The sequence below is a fragment of the Botryllus schlosseri genome, chromosome 2 (assembly GCF_051294905.1).
Source record: "Botryllus schlosseri isolate E-star chromosome 2, Bs_hap1, whole genome shotgun sequence".
Lineage (NCBI taxonomy): Eukaryota > Metazoa > Chordata > Ascidiacea > Stolidobranchia > Styelidae > Botryllus > Botryllus schlosseri.
The window spans coordinates 25,726,163-25,748,139 of NC_137237.1; the positions used below are offsets into that span (position 1 = coordinate 25,726,163).

The 21,977-nt window shown below is 41.3% G+C and overlaps 2 protein-coding genes across 3 annotated transcripts; both read right to left on the reverse strand.

Moving 5' to 3' along the window:
- Positions 1-396: 396 nt before the first annotated feature.
- LOC145457275 (uncharacterized) lies at positions 397-21,432 on the reverse strand. Of its 2 annotated transcripts, none has more exons than XM_080335469.1 (5): positions 20,936-21,432; positions 15,035-15,305; positions 11,487-11,649; positions 9,143-9,318; positions 397-644 (listed from the first exon to the last, which is right to left on the reverse strand). In XM_080335469.1, the coding sequence occupies exons 1-5, from the start codon at positions 21,085-21,087 to the stop codon at positions 408-410; spliced, it is 999 nt and encodes a 332-aa protein (XP_080191595.1). In that variant the 5' UTR covers positions 21,088-21,432; the 3' UTR covers positions 397-407. The 2 variants fall into 2 exon arrangements, with proteins under 2 accessions (XP_080191595.1, XP_080191599.1); XM_080335473.1 differs by having other exon boundaries at positions 15,035-15,264; positions 20,936-21,122.
- On the reverse strand, positions 17,018-17,765 carry LOC145457419 (uncharacterized). The gene is made up of 2 exons (XM_080335645.1): positions 17,492-17,765; positions 17,018-17,247 (listed from the first exon to the last, which is right to left on the reverse strand). The coding sequence occupies exons 1-2, from the start codon at positions 17,685-17,687 to the stop codon at positions 17,033-17,035; spliced, it is 411 nt and encodes a 136-aa protein (XP_080191771.1). The 5' UTR covers positions 17,688-17,765; the 3' UTR covers positions 17,018-17,032.
- Positions 21,433-21,977: the final 545 nt, after the last annotated feature.

A 21,977-nucleotide genomic window follows, 5' to 3' on the forward strand; every position in this document is an offset into this window, starting at 1 on the left:
AAAAATGGAATCCTGATCCGACCCGGATCCTGTTTCCGTCTTAAATATTAAAATCCGGATCAAAAACTATCCTGCTCAAGATTGAGCATTTATTGTCCCCGTAGTCGATATTTTTCTAATTATGCCTCCAGCACTGTATTGCAGTTTGCTATTAAGGATTTTTCAAAATTTGCGGTGCGATGCTGAAGCCAGTCGGGTCATATAAAACACCAAAGTAAACAAATAGAAAGTCACTTTCGTGTAGCAAAAAGTTAGAATCCTGTCCTGATCCGGATCCGGCAGCTTGGTGAGCATATAGCTTGAAATATTCCATATACATCCCCTGTAAAATTCACCGATACAGATTTAGCATAGACGCATCTACCCGTGGAGCAATGTATAGTGTCAAATCCGTCATGTGGTCAAAATCAACTGGCATTACCAGTTTTATTTACGCGACGGAAGTCTAACGGAGCGCCAAAAAAGCATCCGCAACCTCCCAGGCAACAACCGGCAACAACAGCAATGAGTAGCACGTATGCGAAAACCCTGTAAACGCGACTGAAGTCCGATAATGCGTCGTACATCGACTTGGCAGTTTGCGATTCGGCTTTTCCGCCAAATTCTACAGGACGCATGCACGCATGTTGCTCATTCATCTCTTCCTGGAAACGAATAAGTAATATCATTCTCGTACATAACAAATGATGAAATAGCCCCGTGAGACCTCGCCTAACATTATCGCTTATTTACTCAAAGTGAATTTCTGATCAGGATTCCATGCATAATATCACGTTGATGGTGATTTTATACTCGAACTGTGATCCTCATCGCTAACCTCACTGCGACCGCAGTGTATGAAAAGCCCTGAGTGAAGGTGAGCCGAGCCAAAAAATCGGCAGTGGATAGGAAGATAAGGACGCATGAAAAATGAGGCAGCCCATGGTAAAAGAGTGTTAGTGTGAAAAGTCGTCTGGAAGCAGACGGAAAGCAAAGACAATTAATATTACACATGTGGCGTGGCGCACACGACCTTAATAGGCGAAAAGCGCCACTGTTGTGTCAATACTGGGAATGTATATTCTGAATTGTGGTCGAGAACAGCTGCAGACGTGGTCCGTAAGAACTTTAGTAGTGGGTGATTTGCACGGGAATCACTGTCATAATTTGGCTACATAGCAATGCGTAACATAATTACCAGGCGGTGCCTATATATTCGAGGTTCATTTATTTATTGAGTCATATTATGAATTTGAGACAGATGGGCTTTATGAGGTGATAACTATAGGGTGATTATTTTGAGACCTAAAACAAGGATGATTTTGAACTGGAAAATCAAAATTTTGACATTTTTGGACAATAAAAAACTAACTTGCGACAAAAATTCGCGCTGAAATATTAAAATTAGGCATTGTTGCACATAACGTTAGAATTGTAGTAAAACTCTCTGTTCTTGCTAAGTAGCATAGCAAGAATAGAGAAAAACATTTATCAGCAGCAATTGCTGGCTGGGAGCATTGAATTTCAGTGTATAACTGCATACTGCCGGAGCCCTATGGTAACAGACATGTTGCTTGATACCGACAATGTTGTCTCGACCTTTTTAGACCGCAACCCAATCTTAGTTTTGTGAACATCTCGCGATCCACCCATACGTTGAGAACAACTGTGCTATAAGAACCAATGTCCATGTCAAGCTTCAGATTCAGATTTGAGATATCGGCATGAGCTTGTAACAATTGCTGATCAACTTAAAATTTCACTCGTTTATTTTATAGGTGTGATGATCACCATGCGTAGGCCCCGCGCAATGTCAACTTATTTGTGTCATTCGATGGTTTATGATTCACAATGAGTACACAATGGGCCATCTTCAACAGCAGGCCTATAAAGTAGGCTACAAGATGTAAAATGTCAAGTGATAAGTTCACCGATAGTGCAGCCTCTACGATACCAACGAAATCCAGTTTGCAAAAAATAATTGACTATATAAACCTAACGGTAGGATTTTGACAACATTTTGACTTTCTGGTAATGTCAAAAAGTAATCGCCCTAGTGCAACGGTGGGCATTTATTTTCCTCCGTGGGCCAAATGAGAAAAATAAATACGTTGGCGGGCCGAGTGAAAATTTGTATCTATATTCTCAAGAGTATTGTAATTTCATTTCCAAATTACATTGTTGATAAATGCTGCTCAGCGAATGTGTTGATATTAGGTAATGAGAAAGTGACGGTTATTTAAAAAAAATTATATTTGCTGTCATGAATCGAAAGAATGTTAGACATGATACATTTTAGCTCCCTTTAAACCCCTATCCACGTTCTTCTATTAACACTCTAAAACAGTGGTTCTAAAACTCTTTTTTAGGCACGCCTCCATTTATGATAGAGAACAATTTCGCGCCCGCTTACCATGATATCACAAAATATTTAAAAATTGCAACCAGAATGCTAGCAATCCCAACGGATGGTTTTATGGCATGGAAGATTGTGGCAGTTGAGGAGAGAATTCTGAAATATCAAAGTAGTCCGACAATACACAGAGCAACAACTAAAAGCCGGGGTATATCGCGCGAAGCGCGAAAACTTTTTCTACAACTTCGGCTTCTCGCCACCCTTCTGATGTTTTGACGTCATCCAGTTCGAGAACCACTGCACTCAAACGTATATGCAATTGTACAAAGCATATTTTCTTGGCCGCTGCCTTCCGAGCATTGTGCATGTGCAGGGTTGTTCAGAATTGATCGACTTTCAAAATGTAGTGGTTTTCAGTCCGATTCCCATGCCTTATACCAGGGGTGGGCAACATACGGCCCGCGGGCCGGATCCGGCCCGCGAAGGGATTTTTTCCGGCCCGCGGACAGTTTTCCGTTTTATATGATAATGTGGCCCGCGGCTGCAGCCTGCCGAAATACCCCGCTACTTACCTACTACGTCAAATTTTAGTGAATATGCTATTTGTAAGCGCAGCGTGCGAGTGGAACTTGCGCCTAAGTTCTTCGAAGCGAGAACACTTGCATTATCGGCATTTGCGATGTACTCAACCCCAATATCGTTTGTGGTAATCATGGTGTTTGTAGACTACAATGGTCATTTACACCAGACCGATATTTCTAATTTTTGATTCCGTAACCGCCAACTTGTAGGCTTTTGTAATGCAACGCTTATGCCAGGGGTCGCCAACTCAAAACGGGTCGCGGGCCACTTTTCAAATTTTGTAGATGCCGCGGTCCGCACGAATTGAATATCGAGATAAATAAGGCCACACAGGTAAACAACGTCGCTATCTCATCACCTACTCAGCCCTAATGAATTGATATCTTGGTAAATTTGGGGTGCCGGGCTTATCGAACGCCTTGAAATATTAATAATAGATTGCACCGTAAGTTGATTGATCACAGCATAGTGTCCTATATGGTGTCTTCACAAGCAAATCTCACGGCTCAGTGACATTGGTCTACGTCACACTTTTCCTTTGGTCAAAGGCAATTTGACGGTCATTTTTGACCGGCTTGCCAAGCATTAAAATTGATAAAACTGGTATCAATCGAAAGCTGCCGCGGTACTGATTGCGAAAATATAAATTGTATTCTGCTCGTGGTCATGGAACCCCCAAAATCAGCTTCGAATCTTGCATTATAACGGAGATTGGTATTGTGACGCAACCATGCCGTCTGGGAGCAGGGGAGGAGCAGAGTAAACCGCAAGCATATTGACCATTGTTGCGCAACCGATTGAGCATTCACATTCTTACTCTCGTGCGCGCTTGCTCCTGAGCTGCTCAGATGTGGCATGGCTGCGTCACAATACCAAACTCCGTTACAATGCAACATTGCGGGCTGATTTTTTTTTTGGGGGGGCAGAACCTCGAGCAGAATAGAATTTATATTTTTTGGCAGCCAGCGCCGCGGTAGCTTTCGATCGATACCAGTTTTATCAAATCTAATGCTCGGCAAGCCGGTCAAAAACTACCGTCAAATTGCCTTTGACCAAATGGAAAGTGCGACGAAGAGCAATTTCATTGAGCCGTCAGATTTGATTGTGTTCACACCATATAGGACACTATGATCAAAGAGAAGCAGAGATGGCAGCGTCTGTATGACAATGCAGTTCCCAAATCCAAATTAAATCCTCGTCGTTATTGGCGAGAAATAGCTTTGAAGGGACATTGCTGTCGTTAAAATACTATCGTTAAATACGATTTATTCCTTGTATATGTGGATAAATGGGCGAATAATGTATCGATTCAGCAATCCGGCCCGCCAAGTACTTGATTTTCCTATATCCGGCCCGCCGACTGGAGAAGTTGCCCGCCCCTGCCTTATACCATAAAAACATATTCTAGGTACTTTTTTTCGTAATTCATCCCATGCATCCGTGTGCACATTGAGCTGGAAGAATATCGGCTAAAAATAGGGGATTCCCCTAAAATTTGAGTGTCGCTATTCGGACTAGGCTAGTAAAACGTCATATATAAGCTGGTTTAATGTAGCTATTGCGGTTGGAGTGCTACTTAACCTCACTATAGAAAGTATTGTCAGTTCAGGACACCATTTTCATGTCCCACACTGCCTTAGAACTCCTCAAAACTGCCTAAGACTGATAGTCATTTTGTTGGATCACCTATCCTACACTCCTCAACCCTACCCGAGATTGTTCATCAATTGCCGGGATCACCACGTGCAAGAATACAACTGTAAATGTATCATTCACTCACAGCCACATTATAAACATCACATTGTTCAAAGGAAACGAAACAAAAAGGCAAAGAAACAGATCAACTTGGCCCTTTGCATTGGGATACAAAGCTCACTAGAAGTCGTTTCGGAGGTAAATTTGAGGCCTTGGCAGTGCTGGCATATAGTCTGCGTATTCCAACGCATTTGAGAAAGGCAAACTTGGTGCATGTCCATGCGCAGCTTGAATGGCCTTTACGTTGAGCGAAGTTTGCAGTTTTTCTGAACCCCTGGCCGAGTGTTTCATGTTTCCGTCATAAAACCGACATTAATTAAAGTCTTGAATCTCGGCGACGTGCTCGGCAAAAACTGAAAGGACGCGAATATTTAGTGCTCTAAATTCTAAACCTAAACCTTCTTTGAATTTCAGTTTTAGGCTTTGTTTTTTTGGCCTGCCCGTTAATCCTTTATGGGTGATAGATATGATCAGTCATATAGTAATCGCGAGCACTGAGAGAGAGAGAGAGAGAGAATGGGGGTATTCAGTTTCGTCTGCACCATCGAGATCCTTTTGACGACGGAGATGCGATTCGACCGTAAGGTCATCTAGTCAGCACCCCCGCTTCTTTTTCTCCTCCATGCTATCCGTGGATGTCGAGCGCCTAGCAGGATAGCGGCGGATACCAGTTTTCGAGTCTTTGGTCTGAGCCGGCCGGGAATCGAACCCACGATGTACCGATCAAGTAGTCGAACGCATCAGCATTACACTATCTTGTACTGATTGAATTGTTTTACGAATTAGGGATTGGAAAATTCGTCACGTAACAAATGGAAACACATACCGTATAAAGCGTAATCCGAAAATGGCAACAAGGAAGGTTTAAACTAAACTATATGGAAAGAGTGATTTCTTGTGGCTTCAATTGCTACCCATACTTTCCCACATTGCCTTTATTTTGAATGTAGATTACGCTGCCTACGTACCTGGCATGCGTGGCATATTAATGAACAGACATCAAAGTAAACGAATTTCCTGCCTATATGGTTTTATTCATTTAAAAAGCAAGTTTTATGTTTTGAATTTTAAGCAACCTTTCGCGGGCCGCACAGAATAGCTTCGCGGGCCGCATTTGGCCCGCGGGCCGCACTTTGCCCAGGTCTGCCCTAGTGATAACGTTTTCAACATATTCTGGTACTGAGACACATTGCATAGAGCAGAGGCCACCAACGCGGTGCCCGCGGGCCCCAGGTAGCCCGCGAGGACTAGATGAGTAGCCCGCGAGCCTGTTCTAGAAATAGATCGAATAGCAGCATTTACTGATGTTTGTCAGATTATTACAGTGAGCTTTTAAATATATAGATTGAATGATTTAGCTATTCTTGTTTGAATCACACTGACATGTAACTTACAAATGAGAATACATATATATAAACACTTAAAATAATGATATCGTCGACGATGATATCGATGATGATGACGATGATGATATCCAGACTTCCTACCTAAATGTTGGAGGTTTATAGGATCTCCCTCGCCATCTCATCCGCGTAAGCGCCTAAGCGGTGTCTTATAATAGCCGAGAAGTAGGCCATTCTACAAGTCGGCACTCGGCAGCTATGGAATTAAAATGAAGAAAATTGGCCTGGTGTAAATGACCATAGTGGTCGACAAACACCATGAATGCCACAAACCCAGCAAACACAAAACCGTAAAAGGATCATCCGGGATCATCTCGATTAGGTTCTGATTTTCTAAGTGTCGAGGGAATTTCCAAAATACGTAGTAGGATGGTCTTGTGGTTATATTCAATCAGAGTAAATTCATACTCGGTGTTGTTCCATCTCATGCATTAGGCTTCGTTATATCCGGTAGTTAACCTAATAATGCAAATTTTCTATCTCTCGCTGGTATGACTAAAATACGTAGAAAGGATGACTTTGTCGGTACATTCAATGATATATATATCATTGGTACTGTAACATCCTGGGAATTGATTAATGTAATGGGTCAGTGATCGCATTGTTTTGTCACAGTTGATTGGCTAGTGTGAGCTTTCTTCGTGGAAGCTGGTAGAATGTTCTTTGCGTTTTTGGCTGCACGTGGTTTGAAGTGCGCGGTCATACGGTAGGGAGCTTGGGAATGCTCTTCTGTTGTGTAGTCGTACTTGTGATGTAGCGTAGTACCTGTTTATGTCTGTGAGGTACTGATTGGAGTATTTGGTTGTATTAAGTGGCTTGGCATTAAATTCGTAATTTGTAAATACTCCTGGGTGTACTTGATGGCATGCTGGTGGTAGCGGGTCGCCGTCGAGAGGGTTTCTGAACCGAAGAACAACGACGTCCCTGTTAGGTCGACAGCGCCGTATCAGGGTCGCTACAATTTGGCGAGCACGCCAGGACCTCTCTTTGATGGTGACGGTTGGAAAGATATGGTTTGGAAAGCATCCGGATCGAAGCAGTTATGCTGTGGGGATGATAACCAGTATCTTTCGGAAAAGCTACGAGTAGGCATCAAGGAACACAATGAACGGATGGACAGGATGCAGCAAGAGTTTGAAAGGAGCAAGGAGAGGGAGCGACAGTTGGGGTTAACTGTTCTCCCTGGATTAGATGCTATCCTTGGTGGGCTGCTATCGGTGAGAACGAGTCTTCGGAGACGGAAGACTGGAAGTGATGGCTCAGGTTCTCTGAAGAGCTCGCGTGAAGAAATTGCTGCAGTGCCTGGTGTTACCAAATCTGTCGGGTTGCCACGGAAGCCGGGTGGCGGAAAGCGAGGTGTCGTTCGCGGAAAAGACAGATTCGGGGAAGCCGGTGTTTGTAAACGCAAACAGGAATGTGCTGCTGATAGAGTCGTGAAAGGCAACGGGTCGAGTTTGCCTGGGACCGAGCAGTATGGAGGGAACTGTCGCGGTGACGATGACAGATGGAAGGCTGATGCTGCTGCTGTTACGGCTGTCTCGACGGTACGATCAGGGCTGATCGTGGAAGGCAACGGGTCGTGTTTGCCTGGGGCTGAGCAGGATGGAGAGATCTGTCGCGGTGACGATGACAGATGGAAAGCTGATGCTGCTGCTGTTGAGGCTGTTTCGACGGTACGATCAGCGCTGATCGTGGAAGGCAATGGGTCGTGTTTGCCTGGGGCTGAGCAGCACGGAGAAGTCTGTCGCGGGGACGATGACAGAGGGAAAGCCGATGCTGCTGCTGCCGTTGATCCTGTTCGTGCGGTACGGTCGGTGCTGGTCGTGGAAGGCAATGATTGGAGTTTGCCTGTGACAAAGCAGCAGGGAAGAGTCGGCCGTGATGATATGAAAAGCGGGGAAGCTGGTATTGATGCTGCTGAGACTGTTTCGACGGTACGGTCGGCGCTGGTCGTTGAAGGCAATGGACCGAGTTTGCCTGCGACTGAGCAGCAGGGAGGAGTCGAACGTGGCGATGTGGAAAGTGGAAAAGCTGACACTGCTATTGTTGGGAAGGTTTCGACTGTAAGCTCGGTATTGGTCGTGGAAGGCAATGTATCGTGTTTGCCTGGGATTAAGCAGCAGGAATGTGATTGTCTCGTTGGCGTAAGCGAGGCTGCGTGTGAAAAAGGTGTCGAACTGACGGGGTATGAGCGTGATGATGCTCATTGGTGTCGGCCTGGAACCTGCGGATGCTTCCTGATGGAGGGTCGGAGGCTGAATGTAATTGGTGGAGTGACGTGACCGGATTATTGAAGTCGGGATGCACTGTGATGACGACTTCGGAATGGACGTTATGGTCAACGATATTGCATTTGATTTAGCGGAATGAATTGTAATAGGTCCTTTCTGTGTGTTGATGAGCTATTTATGTTAGCTGGTACTTGAGCATGGTTGGTTGCTTTGTAGGTCTTGTTTGTGTGATTGAGATTTTTGGGGAAAATCCAATCAAGAAAGGGGAGGGTAGTGTAACATCCTGGGAATTATTTAATGTAATGGGTCAGTGATCGCATTGTTTTGTCACAGTTGATTGGCTAGTGTGAGCTTTCTTCGTGGAAGCTGGTAGAATGTTCTTTGCGTTTTTGGCTGCACGTGGTTTGAAGTGCGCGGTCATACGGTAGGGAGCTTGGGAATGCTCTTCTGTTGTGTAGTCGTACTTGTGATGTAGCGTAGTACCTGTTTATGTCTGTGAGGTACTGATTGGAGTATTTGGTTGTATTAAGTGGCTTGGCATTAAATTCGTAATTTGTAAATACTCCTGGGTGTACTTGATGGCATGCTGGTGGTAGCGGGTCGCCGTCGAGAGGGTTTCTGAACCGAAGAACAACGACGTCCCTGTTAGGTCGACAGCGCCGTATCAGGGTCGCTACAGTACATTCAATCACGATGAATTCCTATCCGGTTTTGTTCGATCTCATGCGGTAGCTTCGTTCTATCCATTAGAAAACAATGTTCTCCCTTCGTTGTATTGCGTGAGGATGTCACCGGTGTAACAAACAAACAAATGTTTCTAAAGAAATAAGCCTTACCTCGGAATTGTAATGCACTTTCTGTCGTATGTAATCTTTTTTAACCATGTGACACAGTCTCCCACGACCGCAAGATGTCGTGTTTCTTGGAACTTTTTCCTTTTCGTAATCCGCCAGTCGAAGGCTGTTCGTTCCTTCTGATGAACCGACAACTTTTGACCATTTGGGTGCGAGATCTACGAAGGGCAGTCAGGAAATTCGACCCTATCATAGTCTTATATCTGCACGTCAATACAGGCTGCCGTTAACTGATGATTACAAATTTGCACCATTTTATAGCTGGAACTGTTATAACGAGTGGGCGACATGCCTGCACCACGGTCATAGAATATAAGTTTGAAACAATGCATTTCGTAGAATCTTGCTTCATTCGGCCGATGCTGTAGTTATGGCCAAGTGCGATGTAGTTGTGAAAGTTTTGCGCACAGTCACATTTAAGCGTAGCCGTGTTATTCAAGTATTACTTGCACATAACAGGGATATCTAGATCTAGATATCCCTGGTATATAATGCTCGAACTTTGCGTTTTGCGGTGCCGTGATGTGCACTCCCGAAAAGAACTGACCTGGAAAGACTGCCCGTCTAAACTAAATCCTTGGCACAAAATGACTACTGCGCGCCAGAACAAACCTACGATTTAGTAATGCTCTGTTGCTGACATGGGCTAGTCCTCACACCAAACCAACATTTGCATCGTACATAATAATATTACAGGTAAGAATGGCTAAATTCTAGCAACACACAGGCAATGCGATTAATCAAATGATAGTGATGTATTAATAAATTCAGTTGAGAAAGTGCAGCCTCAAACCACGTTTAAACCTGTTTTGACCAGACTACCAAAAATTTAAAATGACTGTTTTCCATAACTGATGTACTTTTAAAATCAAATTTTATGGACAAAGAGAGATCAAATATCTTTGTAAGACTGGAACGATTGAGTTCAAAGCTATAGCAGCGTGACCGACAAAAGAGGAAAGTTTTATTCATACCGGTATTTCAAAAATTTCGAAACCTTCGTGAAAAGTCACATTAATCAAGGCACGATAAAACTCCAGTACGTTACGAAAAATAATATAATACCCTACCTACATTTCTCTATAACTTTGTGCCGTTATACGCACTCTGCACAGTTGCGTCACAGACAGACCTTAATACAGGGGTGGCCAACCTTTTTGTCCAAAGGGCCACATGCAATTGACGAACCAACGCGCGGGTCACTAATCATTTTGTGCCCATAGGTTTCATCGTCGGCGGTCTTTCTGCGAGCGCAAACGCAAGCTCGCATGTTGGACGACACTTTCTCTCGTAATTGCGAATATAGTTACACTCAATCTGGTATATTAGGCGTTCTTTCATTTCAGGAGGGAGTAACAATATATTAAAAGCATGAAATCGAGTGACATCATATTGCGGGAAGCGTGAAGAAAGTTTTTACTTTAGATAAATCTACCGCAGAATATTTAGCTTTATTGTATTGTAATGTACGAAGATCCACCAAAAATGTGACTGATCCATGGATCTGCCAATGCGTCGTAAAGGATATTGTAGTCGTCACATCCCAAGTGTTGCGGCCAGACTAATAAAATTTTTGATTAGTCTTGCAAGTTCACAATTTGGGCAATCCATTTTTGATAATATTACTAATTTCGAAAATTACATCGCGGGCCACTCAAAACCTTCTCGCGGGCCACGGGTTGGCCGACCCTGCCTTAATAGCATCAACTAACAGCTACTCTTAACTCAAATACATTTTCTGGTCGGTGCAAGGCCCGGTATCAGTCAAAATGTAGTATCGCAGTATGGATGATACGACGCAATTAGTCCTATGCCATTGAAAATCGTAATCTAATCAGTATTATTGACGTTGTTGAAACACGAAGTTTCATCACAAAATTAAACTCATTCCTAGTTCAAGAAACAACATTTCACCCAGACGGCTTCGCGCCGCCACTCAGATGCTTCCACGGTTCTATACCATTACCGAGAATGCTATTACCGAGATGGACATTACCGAGAATGTTATTACCGAGAATGGACATTACCGAGAACGGACATTACCGAGAATGGACATTACCGAGAACGGACATTACCGAGAATGGACATTACCGAGAATGGCCAACTGATGGCTAACTGATCTCAGTTAGATATAAAATATGAGCGCTTAGGTGACGTGGATCAATTTTTGAAATCAGAAAACAAATAAAGTAAACGAGACCTGGTATAGCTGGTCTTCATGGTCACGATCGAAACCATCGTGTTATATCACAAAGTCATAAACATTATCTATTAATGATTCACAGTCATGTCACCAATATCACTCCCATGGTCGTAGTATACTCACAATGCCTGTATTCCTCGATAACTTTCTTGAATTCCATTTCAAGTTCAGCCTTTTCGGAACCACTACTGGATCCTGCGATGGCCTCCTCACCCCAATTGGATAGCTGAGTGACGCGACACATGGAATTCCAAATGGGGTCAGACATCGTCTGTATTGCCTTGAACTATGATAAACAGAGTCATTCATTTGAGAATATGTCTGCATGGAGTCACTGTTGTGTGACCCACCAATATCACAACTGTTTCATAATCTGCACCATTCGAAAGCGACTTGTAGAGGCTACAATTCGGGATTACAGCATTCTTTTGGGTTGACTGGACTTACTATAAGGAGATTGAACAGTATTAGAAAACTGTTATGGGTAAATAATTAGAGGCAATCTTACTACCATCACACGAGCAGGCATGTCTTGTGAGAAAGCAAGCTTACGCCATTGGTTCCTAACCAATTCGGTCTATTTAAAGGAGGGGTCACCTACACGATGCCAACGAGGTCACATTTGCGGCCCCTTACCTGATTTGATAGTTCGGAAAAACGCTTATAGTAAAGCAGTTTGAAATGCTGAAATTCATTTCAGTTTAAAAAGTTTATTGTTGTTTGAAGAGCTTCTTGGTGGTACTGAACTTCAATATACAATGGAATAGTATATTCATATCGAATTGAACCCAAATATTTTCGGCTGACACCCGTCCGGGTTAATCGTCAGGATAATGAACATTTCGATATTCATCATGAGAGTGAAAAGTTAGGACATAAGGGACTATAAGATCATAAGGGTGCGTAGTCATCGGAGTGCTACCATACCACGCCGGAGCATGGATTTATACCGATTATAAGAACATTGTTGAGCAATGAGCATCTTGTCAAAATGACCAACAATCATAACAGGACAAGTTTTTGTTGCACTAAAATCACGAGAAAGTTGCATGTAATTTTTTAAAAGTTGCAGTAAAAAGTTGCATTTACAATTTTTGTTGAATTATCAGGGTATGTGATACTCGAAAAGGTCCGTTGAATAACCCAGTTCCTGCAAAGCTGTCAAATTTGCAGAGGTGGTCAGTAACGAAGTACTTCTACTTTTTCGAAGTACTCAAGTAATTTTCCACTACTTTTGGTACTTACTCAAGTAGATAGAATCTTCGCTACTTTTACTTCTACTTCACAATATTTAGTGATCTACTTACTTACTTTTCGCTATTTTCAGTTTGTCAAGTAGAAGTAGTGTAACCCTCCAATTAGAAAGAGAAACTGGGGAATTCTCGGGCTGTTTTAACGGAGTTCTAAATTTCAATTTTAAGAAAATTTAAGTCAAGCCCAGAATTTCCGTCGCGCTTCACATCTAGTAGATATTGAGTTACAAATATGTTTTCACGAAAGTGAATCTTATTTAGGTTGCAGGCTGCATTGCACCGCATTGTCCCCCATATGACATATTTCGTCACAGTAAATATGGCCCATCATAACGTTTGAAACTACCGTTTCGCAATCTAGCATTTACCCATCATATCGTAATCTAGCAGCCCATGGCGTGTCCTAATCTGGAAAAGTTGGCTCTGACTTTTTGAGCGTTAGATCTGTTTTAGCAGACCACCGTTAAAACTGCCACGACAAAAATCATAAAATACATTTTCCGCTTTTCTGATGTAGTATTGGAAGTTGTCGTTCGCAATTCGCAGTATCATTACTTTGAGTTCTAATTAGTTTCAGTTCTTTTGTCTGGAGAACATATATGTTTAAGTTTAAAAGCAAGTGTAGCATCGCTGTCTATTTTCCTACGATACAATTACACCATATGGCATTTTAACATTACGCCATATTTCTTTATCATCGTATACGAATCGCGCAAAGTGTTAACTTCGTATCCATACAACTTCTCCGTATTGCTCTTCGACTAAATTAAAGGCCGTAATATGCGCGAGGGAACATGCCATGACATTTTCTAAAACGGGATGTTTTAGTAAACAAAAGGCTAGTATCTCATTTCCATAGCAAAACAATCATTTACATCTCATGATTCAGTCGAATGCTCTTGCTGTCGGAAATTTATACCTTCTGGGATGCATCAATATGCATTGTACATGAAGCTCTCTGCACCCTCCTCATAGCTCAATTTGCAGCTTTTGAAAGTCCATGCAAACGTATTATGACCGTTTTCAAAACTACTTATACTTACTTGAGTAATTTAAAGCCAGCAAATTCTACTTCTACTTCAAGTAGTTTTAGGTTACTTATGGAAGAAGTACTTCTACTTGTACTTGAGTAGATTTTTGCGTCGCTACTTCTACTTCTACTTGAGTAGCTTTCTTGACTACTTTGACCACCTCTGCAAATTTGTTACTTCGTCATTTACCGGTCTGACGAAACCGTCAAAAATTACATTTTCCCGGCACACAGCAAGGTAATTACGCAATGCGGGAATAATTTCCCCCAAAAAAGACAAACGGCATAGCGATAACCCTCTACCCTAAAACAAGTGGGATAACACACCCCAAATCCCCTAGGTCTGCAAACTTGACCAAAGGCATTACAGAAAAATCCACTCTTGGCGACTTTAACAAAATCAATAGCCTGAAAAAGGCAATACAGTGAAAATGTAATTTTCGGCGGTCTCGCCTGGGCTTTTGTAAAATGGGAAACTATTTCAAATTTAAACGACGGAGTTAATAAAGCGATCTATTTACATATTGCTTGAGCACGGTCGACGGTCGTGCTTGGCAGGGGTATAGTTAAACTTCTTGCTTGCATGCAATTGTGTCATATAGATAACAGTGAGATGCAGCTAACCCATCATATAGCTCTTTGTTAAGCAAATCAAAGAGAATAGAACCATGCTAGAAATAGATTATAGCATGTTTTCAAATCACTCCTTTGCATTTGACGCAATATTTGATAGAAGTTGCAGTAACAATAGGCATGAAAAATAGAGAAAAGTTGCAACAAGTTGCACTATAAAATCCCTCCAAACAGCTTAAAACATCATAATACATAGATGCTGAGTATCTAGAAAGCTTTCGGAAGCTGTAAAAAAAAGTTGCAAAAGTTGCAAAAACTTGCCCTAATCATAACCATTCGATTGAATGTTAAACATATTTGTGCGTTCACGGACGTTGACTACTTTGATCACGTCGGAATATCTAAACTGCAGATGTGGAAATGTAGAACTCTATTAATATTAGTAGTAGCATAGTAGCAGTATAGTAAAATCGTGATAGCGGTGCTTATCACATCACAGCCTTTGTGCACCACGTCTATGAAAGTTATTAATTGGAATTTACATCATGTGAATATATATATGTCATCATGACATAGACATATAAAAGATAAAAGAAACCATCAATAGAAGCGTACATATATAGTTATACCAGCGGATACATGTATCTCTATTTACATTGTGTAACTGTCTATGTTGGCTATATTATATAAGTCGTCTTGACGATATTACAAATTCTACGACACTATACGGTTATGCAGTCTGCGTATTCAGTCATGATCACGAACCAGTGAAGCCAGTCCTCGGTAGGCTACTTCAATTCACACTTCGTTCCTACCTTTGCGAAAGTTACCATACCGACATCTTCCAATCGTTTCAATACCCACAGCCGTTCGTTGCCATGAACCACCCACCAACCAGTCGGCCTGCTTTCGGAACCACGACTACCCTTGCGTCGAATCACAACAATGTTACAGGAAATCTCATCAGCGGCCTTGAATCGATACAACGCCTCTCGCAATTCGTCAAATATGGACGGAGATGTGCCATCCCAAGTCGTTCCCATATCTTTCGAAATGAAATCGGAGTTGTAGCGAATATCGCGGGGTCTAAAGAAATTTTTCTGCTGAGGTAGAGTCCCCGTGTTGACTTATTGCTGATAGGAAGACCACGAGACACATAATTTCGCATCTAGGTCTCGGAATAGAATAAACTCTCCGGGAACCAATTTAACTATACGGTGCATAGAAGCAAAGGCCTACCATAGTCTGTGATTGGGGCAAAGAACAACCGCAATGACTTCTACAAAAACAACTACAACCATCTGCGTAGGTATTCACATGAGATCTACACCTTTTCAGAACCGGCCTCTTAACTTTCTGGTCAAAAGGCAAACTGTGAGGCCGTTTTTTAGTAGGCCAGCAGAGGTGGTCAGAGTAGTCAAGAAAGCTACTCGAGTATAAGTAGAAGTAGCGACGAAAACATCTACTCAAATACGAGTAGAAGTACTTCTTCCATGAGCAACTTATAACTGCTTAAAGTAGAAGTAGAATTATTGACTGACTTCAAATCTACTCAAGTAAGTAAGTAGTTGTGAAAACGATCGCAATTCGTTCACATGGATTGGCAAGAGCTGCAAATGAAGCGATGCGAAAGTTGCAGAGCGTAATTCATATTGATGCATACCAGGAGGTATCCAATTTTCGACAGCATAAGCATTCGTCCGCATCATGAGATGAAAATGATAGTATTGATATGGAAATGCGATACTAATCCTATGTCTACTCGAACAGCTCGTTTTAGGGAATATCATGATATGGCACCCTCCATCATATTATAAGGCTCGTAGTTTTGTCGAAGAGCAATACGGAGAAGTTGTATCGAGTTCGGTGTAAACACTTTGCGCGAATAGTAAACGGTAATAAAAAGTATGGTGGATCGTAAAAATGCCATATTGTGTTGTCATTACTACACTTGCTTTTACACTTCAACATGTATGTTCTCCATACAAAAGATCTGAAACTAATTAGAACTCAAAGCTTTACTCAACTTTCATGAAAATTAAATGATGAGACTCCGTGAAAACAGCCACGAAATTCATCAAACTATCTTTCTGATTGGAGAATTAAACTACTTCTACTTGAAAAACTGCAAATAGCGCAAAGAAAGTAAGTAGACCACAAAATAGTATGAAGTAGAAGTAGAAGTAGCGGGAAATTAGATCTACTTGAGTAAGTACCCAAGTAGCGAAAAACTACTTGAGTACTTCAAAAAAGTAGAAGTACTTCGTTACTGACCACCTCTGTAATTGGGAGCCCTTAGATAAATAATGAGCCATAAGAGTAATCCCCACATAAATACACTCATATGAGATTTGCTTGATTTTCCAATGGATAAATCGTTTTCATGGTCAGACAGACACTAGGGTTGTTCAGAATTGATCGACTTTCAAAATGTCGTGGTTTTCAGTCCGATTCCCATGCCTTATACCATAAAAACATATTCTAGGTACTTTTTTTCGTAATTCATCCCTTGCATCCGTGTGCACATTGAGCTGGAAGAATATCGTCTAAAAATAGGGGATTCCCCTAAAATTTGAGTGTCGCTATTCGGACTAGGCTAGTAAAACATCATATATAAGCTGGTTTTATGTAGCTATTGCGGTTGGAGTGCTACTTAACCTCACTATAGAAAGTATTGTCAGTTCAGGACACCATTTTCATGTCCCACACTGCCTTAGAACTCCTCAAAACTGCCTAAGACTGATTGTCATTTTGTTGGATCACCTATCCTACACTCCTCAACCCTACCCGAGATTGTTCATCAATTGCCGGGATCACCACGTGCAAGAATACAACTGTAAATGGAACAGCCACATTATAAACATCACATTGTTCAAAGGAAACGAAACAAAAAGGCAAAGAAACAGATCAACTTGGCAAATACTACTTAAATCAGGTCCGGATGAAATGGTTGCTTTAGAGAAATCGGCATATCTGTTCCCGTTATCTTCCACGGCTTGTAAGAGGCTCGCTCGCTGTTCTTTGTCATCTGTTTTGAAAGCATCAAAGTCGGTATTCAATTTGACCAAACGCTCTGCTGCGCCGTTAACTATTTCAACGCTACTCACAAATTCTTGAGCAGTCACGAAATGCGAATCAGTATGCCATTCCGAAACTGGAAGACTAAACCATGTATAGCATGGAATAGAAACCATGATTCCGGTTTAATTAAAGCAACCATACTCATTGACTCAGAGACAGAGTCAGAGATTAGACTCAGAGGTATAGCCTACCTCTGCGAAATTGTTCAAGGATTGGCATTTGCAGCAATTTAGCAGCCATCGCTTCCTTCACTTTGTCAGGAATCTTTGGTTTAGCCGAGAACATTGTTGATACCACCGTTTCCTCGGTGAGATGCCAATGATGTTCTCGCATCTTTTTATATGCCACATCAGCAACTGTGAAATCGCACAATGAAAAGTCTGTCATGCCATGAAGGAATTTGAGATCAATATACTGTGCGTCACATGCATTACCAGTTTTCAACCAAGCTGGGACATAAAACAGGGCAACCTTCTAATGAACTCTTCAGAATAGCCGATTTGCTCTCTCCACATGAACATTTTTGCAGCACTTGACTCATCCATCCAGTGCTATTAGTAGCACCAGGCTTGCGAAAACGATTATCAATATATTGGGCAGCTACAATCGCCAAGGTGCCTGTTGCACATTCTCTGTAGTCATTTATTATCAAGACTTCTTTCTGCTTTCCATTATATGGCTTCATCAGTGGAATTATTTCTTGCTTAGCTTCATCAGTTTTGATCGCCAACCAGCTGCATTCATCAAACTGAAGTGTTTTAGAGCTTCTTAATTGATCAACATCTTTCCACTTCTTGGAAGGTATTAAAATCTGTGTTTTCAGGGCCCGTGGTCGCAGATCCAAACACACTTCACTTCCAGACTTCCCCGGATCACTAGTTCATAAATATGATGGCCACAAGCAGAAGTAGAAAGTAGAAAACTTTCCTGTTTATCAATTCTTCAAGTAACAGAACCGCACCTTTATTTTTTCCATTGTTTGAGGGTGTTGTGTCAAACACAAGAGCTCTGACATTATTTGTTAAATTATAAAGTTCCAGCAGTTCAAATGACAGATCAGCCTGTGCTTTTCCTGTAGCACTCTCCAGAGTTCGATTGCCAAGAAGTTTGCCTTTCTCAAATGCGTTGGAATACGCAGACTATGCCAGCACTGCCAAGGCCTCAAATTTCCCTCCGAAACGACTTCTAGTGAGCTTTGCATCCCAGTGCAATGCAAAGGGCCAAGTTGATCTGTTTCTTTGCCTTTTTGTTTCGTTTCCTTTGAACAATGTGATGTTCATAATGTGGCTGTGAGTGAATGATACATTTACAGTTGTATTCTTGCACGTGGTGATCCCGGCAATTGATGAACAATCTCGGGTAGGGTTGCGGAGTGTAGGATAGGTGATCCAACAAAATGACTATCAGTCTTAGGCAGTTTTGAGGAGTTCTAAGACAGTGTGGGACATGAAAATGGTGTCCTGAACTGACAATACTTTCTATAGTGAGGTTATGTAGCACTCCAACCGCAATAGCTACATAAAACCAGCTTATATATGACGTTTTACTAGCCTAGTCCGAATAGCGACACTCAAATTTTAGGGGAATCCCGCTATTTTTATCCGATATTCTTCCAGCTCAATGTGCACACGGATGCAAGGGATGAATTACGAAAAAAAGTACCTAGAATATGTTTTTATGGTATAAGGCATGGGAATCGGACTGAAAACCACGACATTTTGAAAGTCGATCAATTCTGAACAACCCTAAGACACCTCTGCAATGTCAGATTTCCAGGTTAAAATATTCCATATCTATAGTTAATTCCGTTTTAGATCGGTGACTGTTGAATATACAGAAACCATATGAACCAGAAAGCATCTCATATCCCCGATAATTAGCTCAAGAATTACTCCGGTAATGAAATTTATTCAAGATATATGAAGGCTGCAATATATGGAACCATAATTCGATGAATATCATTTAATTCAGTGGTTCCCAACCTTTTTGGATATCGGAGCCGCATTTCAAACTTCAGAGTACGGATGGAGCCGCATGAAAACACTCGAGAAGATTACTTATAACGAAAATTTAAAGGCAGTTGGCCTACCTCTGGATCTCACCATCCAGCCAATTCAAAAGCATGCACGTTGCACAAATGCACATAGACCTTCTATATATTCTATATAGGTTACTTTAGCATTGATAGACGCAGATTGGCGAGTGCTATACATTTAAATAAACTGAAAATGCATATCATTACTACAACATGCGATTATGTAGGCCTACTTGTGTGATAGCTCTTCATACATTCCAGCGCTTAATGCACCAGTTTTCGGGGAATTATACACTGAGTAATATTGGACTTATTGCAATTTATACTTGACTATGAGTTGTTATTTTGATATTAGTAAAATTGTGACGACGTTTACACTCCACAGAGACAATATATAAAGGTCTATGACCAGCAGAACTTATCCATGCCTTTGATGCTAGTATGTAAGAATGATCTTTCCCGCTTTTCAGAAGCGGCCTTGGACGGCTTTAGACATAACTAATATCCCTCATTTTAGCATTCATATACAGAAATTGACTATAGCTATTCATTGAAACAAACATCAACTGTCGTCTGCTATATTTTGTGGCATATTTATAGAGGTCTATCAGAGCCGCAGGAAGGCATCCTTGTAGCTGCATGCGGCTCTGAGAGCCGCGGTTGGGAATCACTGATTTAATTTGTTGGTTGACCAAATCAATGATACATCAAGCCATCACATAAAGATTGACCTGGCCACAGTGAAAGCATATTTTGTATTTGGTACTGTATCTGGTATTTGTAATTTCAACAGGCTTACCACAGTAACAAAATGTTTTCATAAGACGTTTATCCTGGTTCGTATATTTCAGCATTATTTTCGTGTCAACAGCTTATATGACCAACTATCCAACATATTTCACAAAAAGGTTACTCACAATTGGTATACATAAGTACCTCAACTCATGATTTTTCAGTTGTGGCCATACAAGAGATCGATCCTCGAGTGAACCAACATGATTAAATAAGTGATATAGAAATTTATATCAAAATCATATCTTCAGTTATGGGCAGAGTTGGTTGGTTGTAAAAAAGTACTACTACATTTAAGAAGTACTCAAGGTGGTTTTGCATATTCGCACTTGCTCAAATAGTTATATTAGACTATTCCACTTCCTCTTCTAGGCCTACTTAACATTTTTTAAACAGAACTAAACAGTTTCCGAAGAGACCAGAAATTGCTGTTGTTATTCAGGTGAACAGAAGTGCAGTCACGTGTTTCGCAGTAAACAGACACCATTTTGCCTGCTTTTGAGTTGAATTTTCGCAGAAACATTTGTGACTAAATTTACAGTACATGATGAGCCATGAATCGATACTTAATAAACATGTGGGCCACAGGCCAAAAGAGTTCGCGAACCCCTGTAATATAGATAGCTACTATTGTCATTGACTTATTAGTTATTACCCCATGCACTGAATTGTTATGCACTATGGAATCCCGTTCAGACTGTCGTACATACAGTTGGCTACAAATATTTCCCACGACAAAGAGAAAGCGGAACGCGCTGGCCTTCTAGATATCTACTGCTATTAAAAAGAGGAATCGAATCCTACTTACCTGAGGTAAACATATTTGGTTTGAGCTTCATTATAAAAATCGACCATGCCCATGAACATTCCACGAGAGAAATTGTGGACGTGGTGGCGTAATATTCTTAGGAAGTTGGAAATGTAAAATACGACAACGAAAATCGCCCACTTGAAAGCCATGATGCTTGTAGTGATGTATAACTGACTGCGAATGACATTATAGAATAATTGTGACGGGAAGGTAGTCTTTGTGACATCACAAAACCCATTTAAAATACGGTAAATATCGAGCACAGGCTAGTTTGAGAATAGACCCCAATAAGGAAACCAATTCTTGCAGGTGCATCATCACTAGCGTTCGAGTCGTACTCAGTATTATAGTAATACACGTCTCTTTATCCAAACAGAACAAGTTTGAGTTAGAGAACTGAAATTAATTGGTAAAGATACATCATATAGTTGCTGTTTATTAATTAAAACAAAATATGCTGGTGATCACATCACGATTCTATTTGCGTCTAAGTCTATTTGCGGGTCGTTCAAATTCAGTTAAACACTGTATTTGATTTCTGCAACCTCGAGTTAACAATATAAATATAAAAGAATCTGTCATCCGGTATGCTACCATAAGTAGCGATACGGTATATCAATGCTAGAGCCGTCCCGGCATGTATGCTTCAAACATGCCGATTCAAAAGTACTGTTATAAAACGATTTCTACTGGTAGAGTAGTAGCAATAACCAAACGCGGACAATATGGATAAGCAAACCTAACTATAAGCTGCCTCCAGATATCGACTCAGACTGTCAAATTACAAATAACTAACCTACGTAGGTTACTTATCTAGAGTCAAGTCGGATACACTTCTTCGTGCACTTATATGGCTACTCGGAGGACTCCTTCCTCTCGTTTCACTGAAATGCAATTTATGTAGTATCTGGAATTGAAAAGAAAACGAACTTGATCACTCACTCAACCAAAAGTAAAGCTGACACGGTATACTATGTACAATCATCTAGCGACACATTTTAATCTTCCAGAGTTCAATATCACACTGTTGAATTGTTAC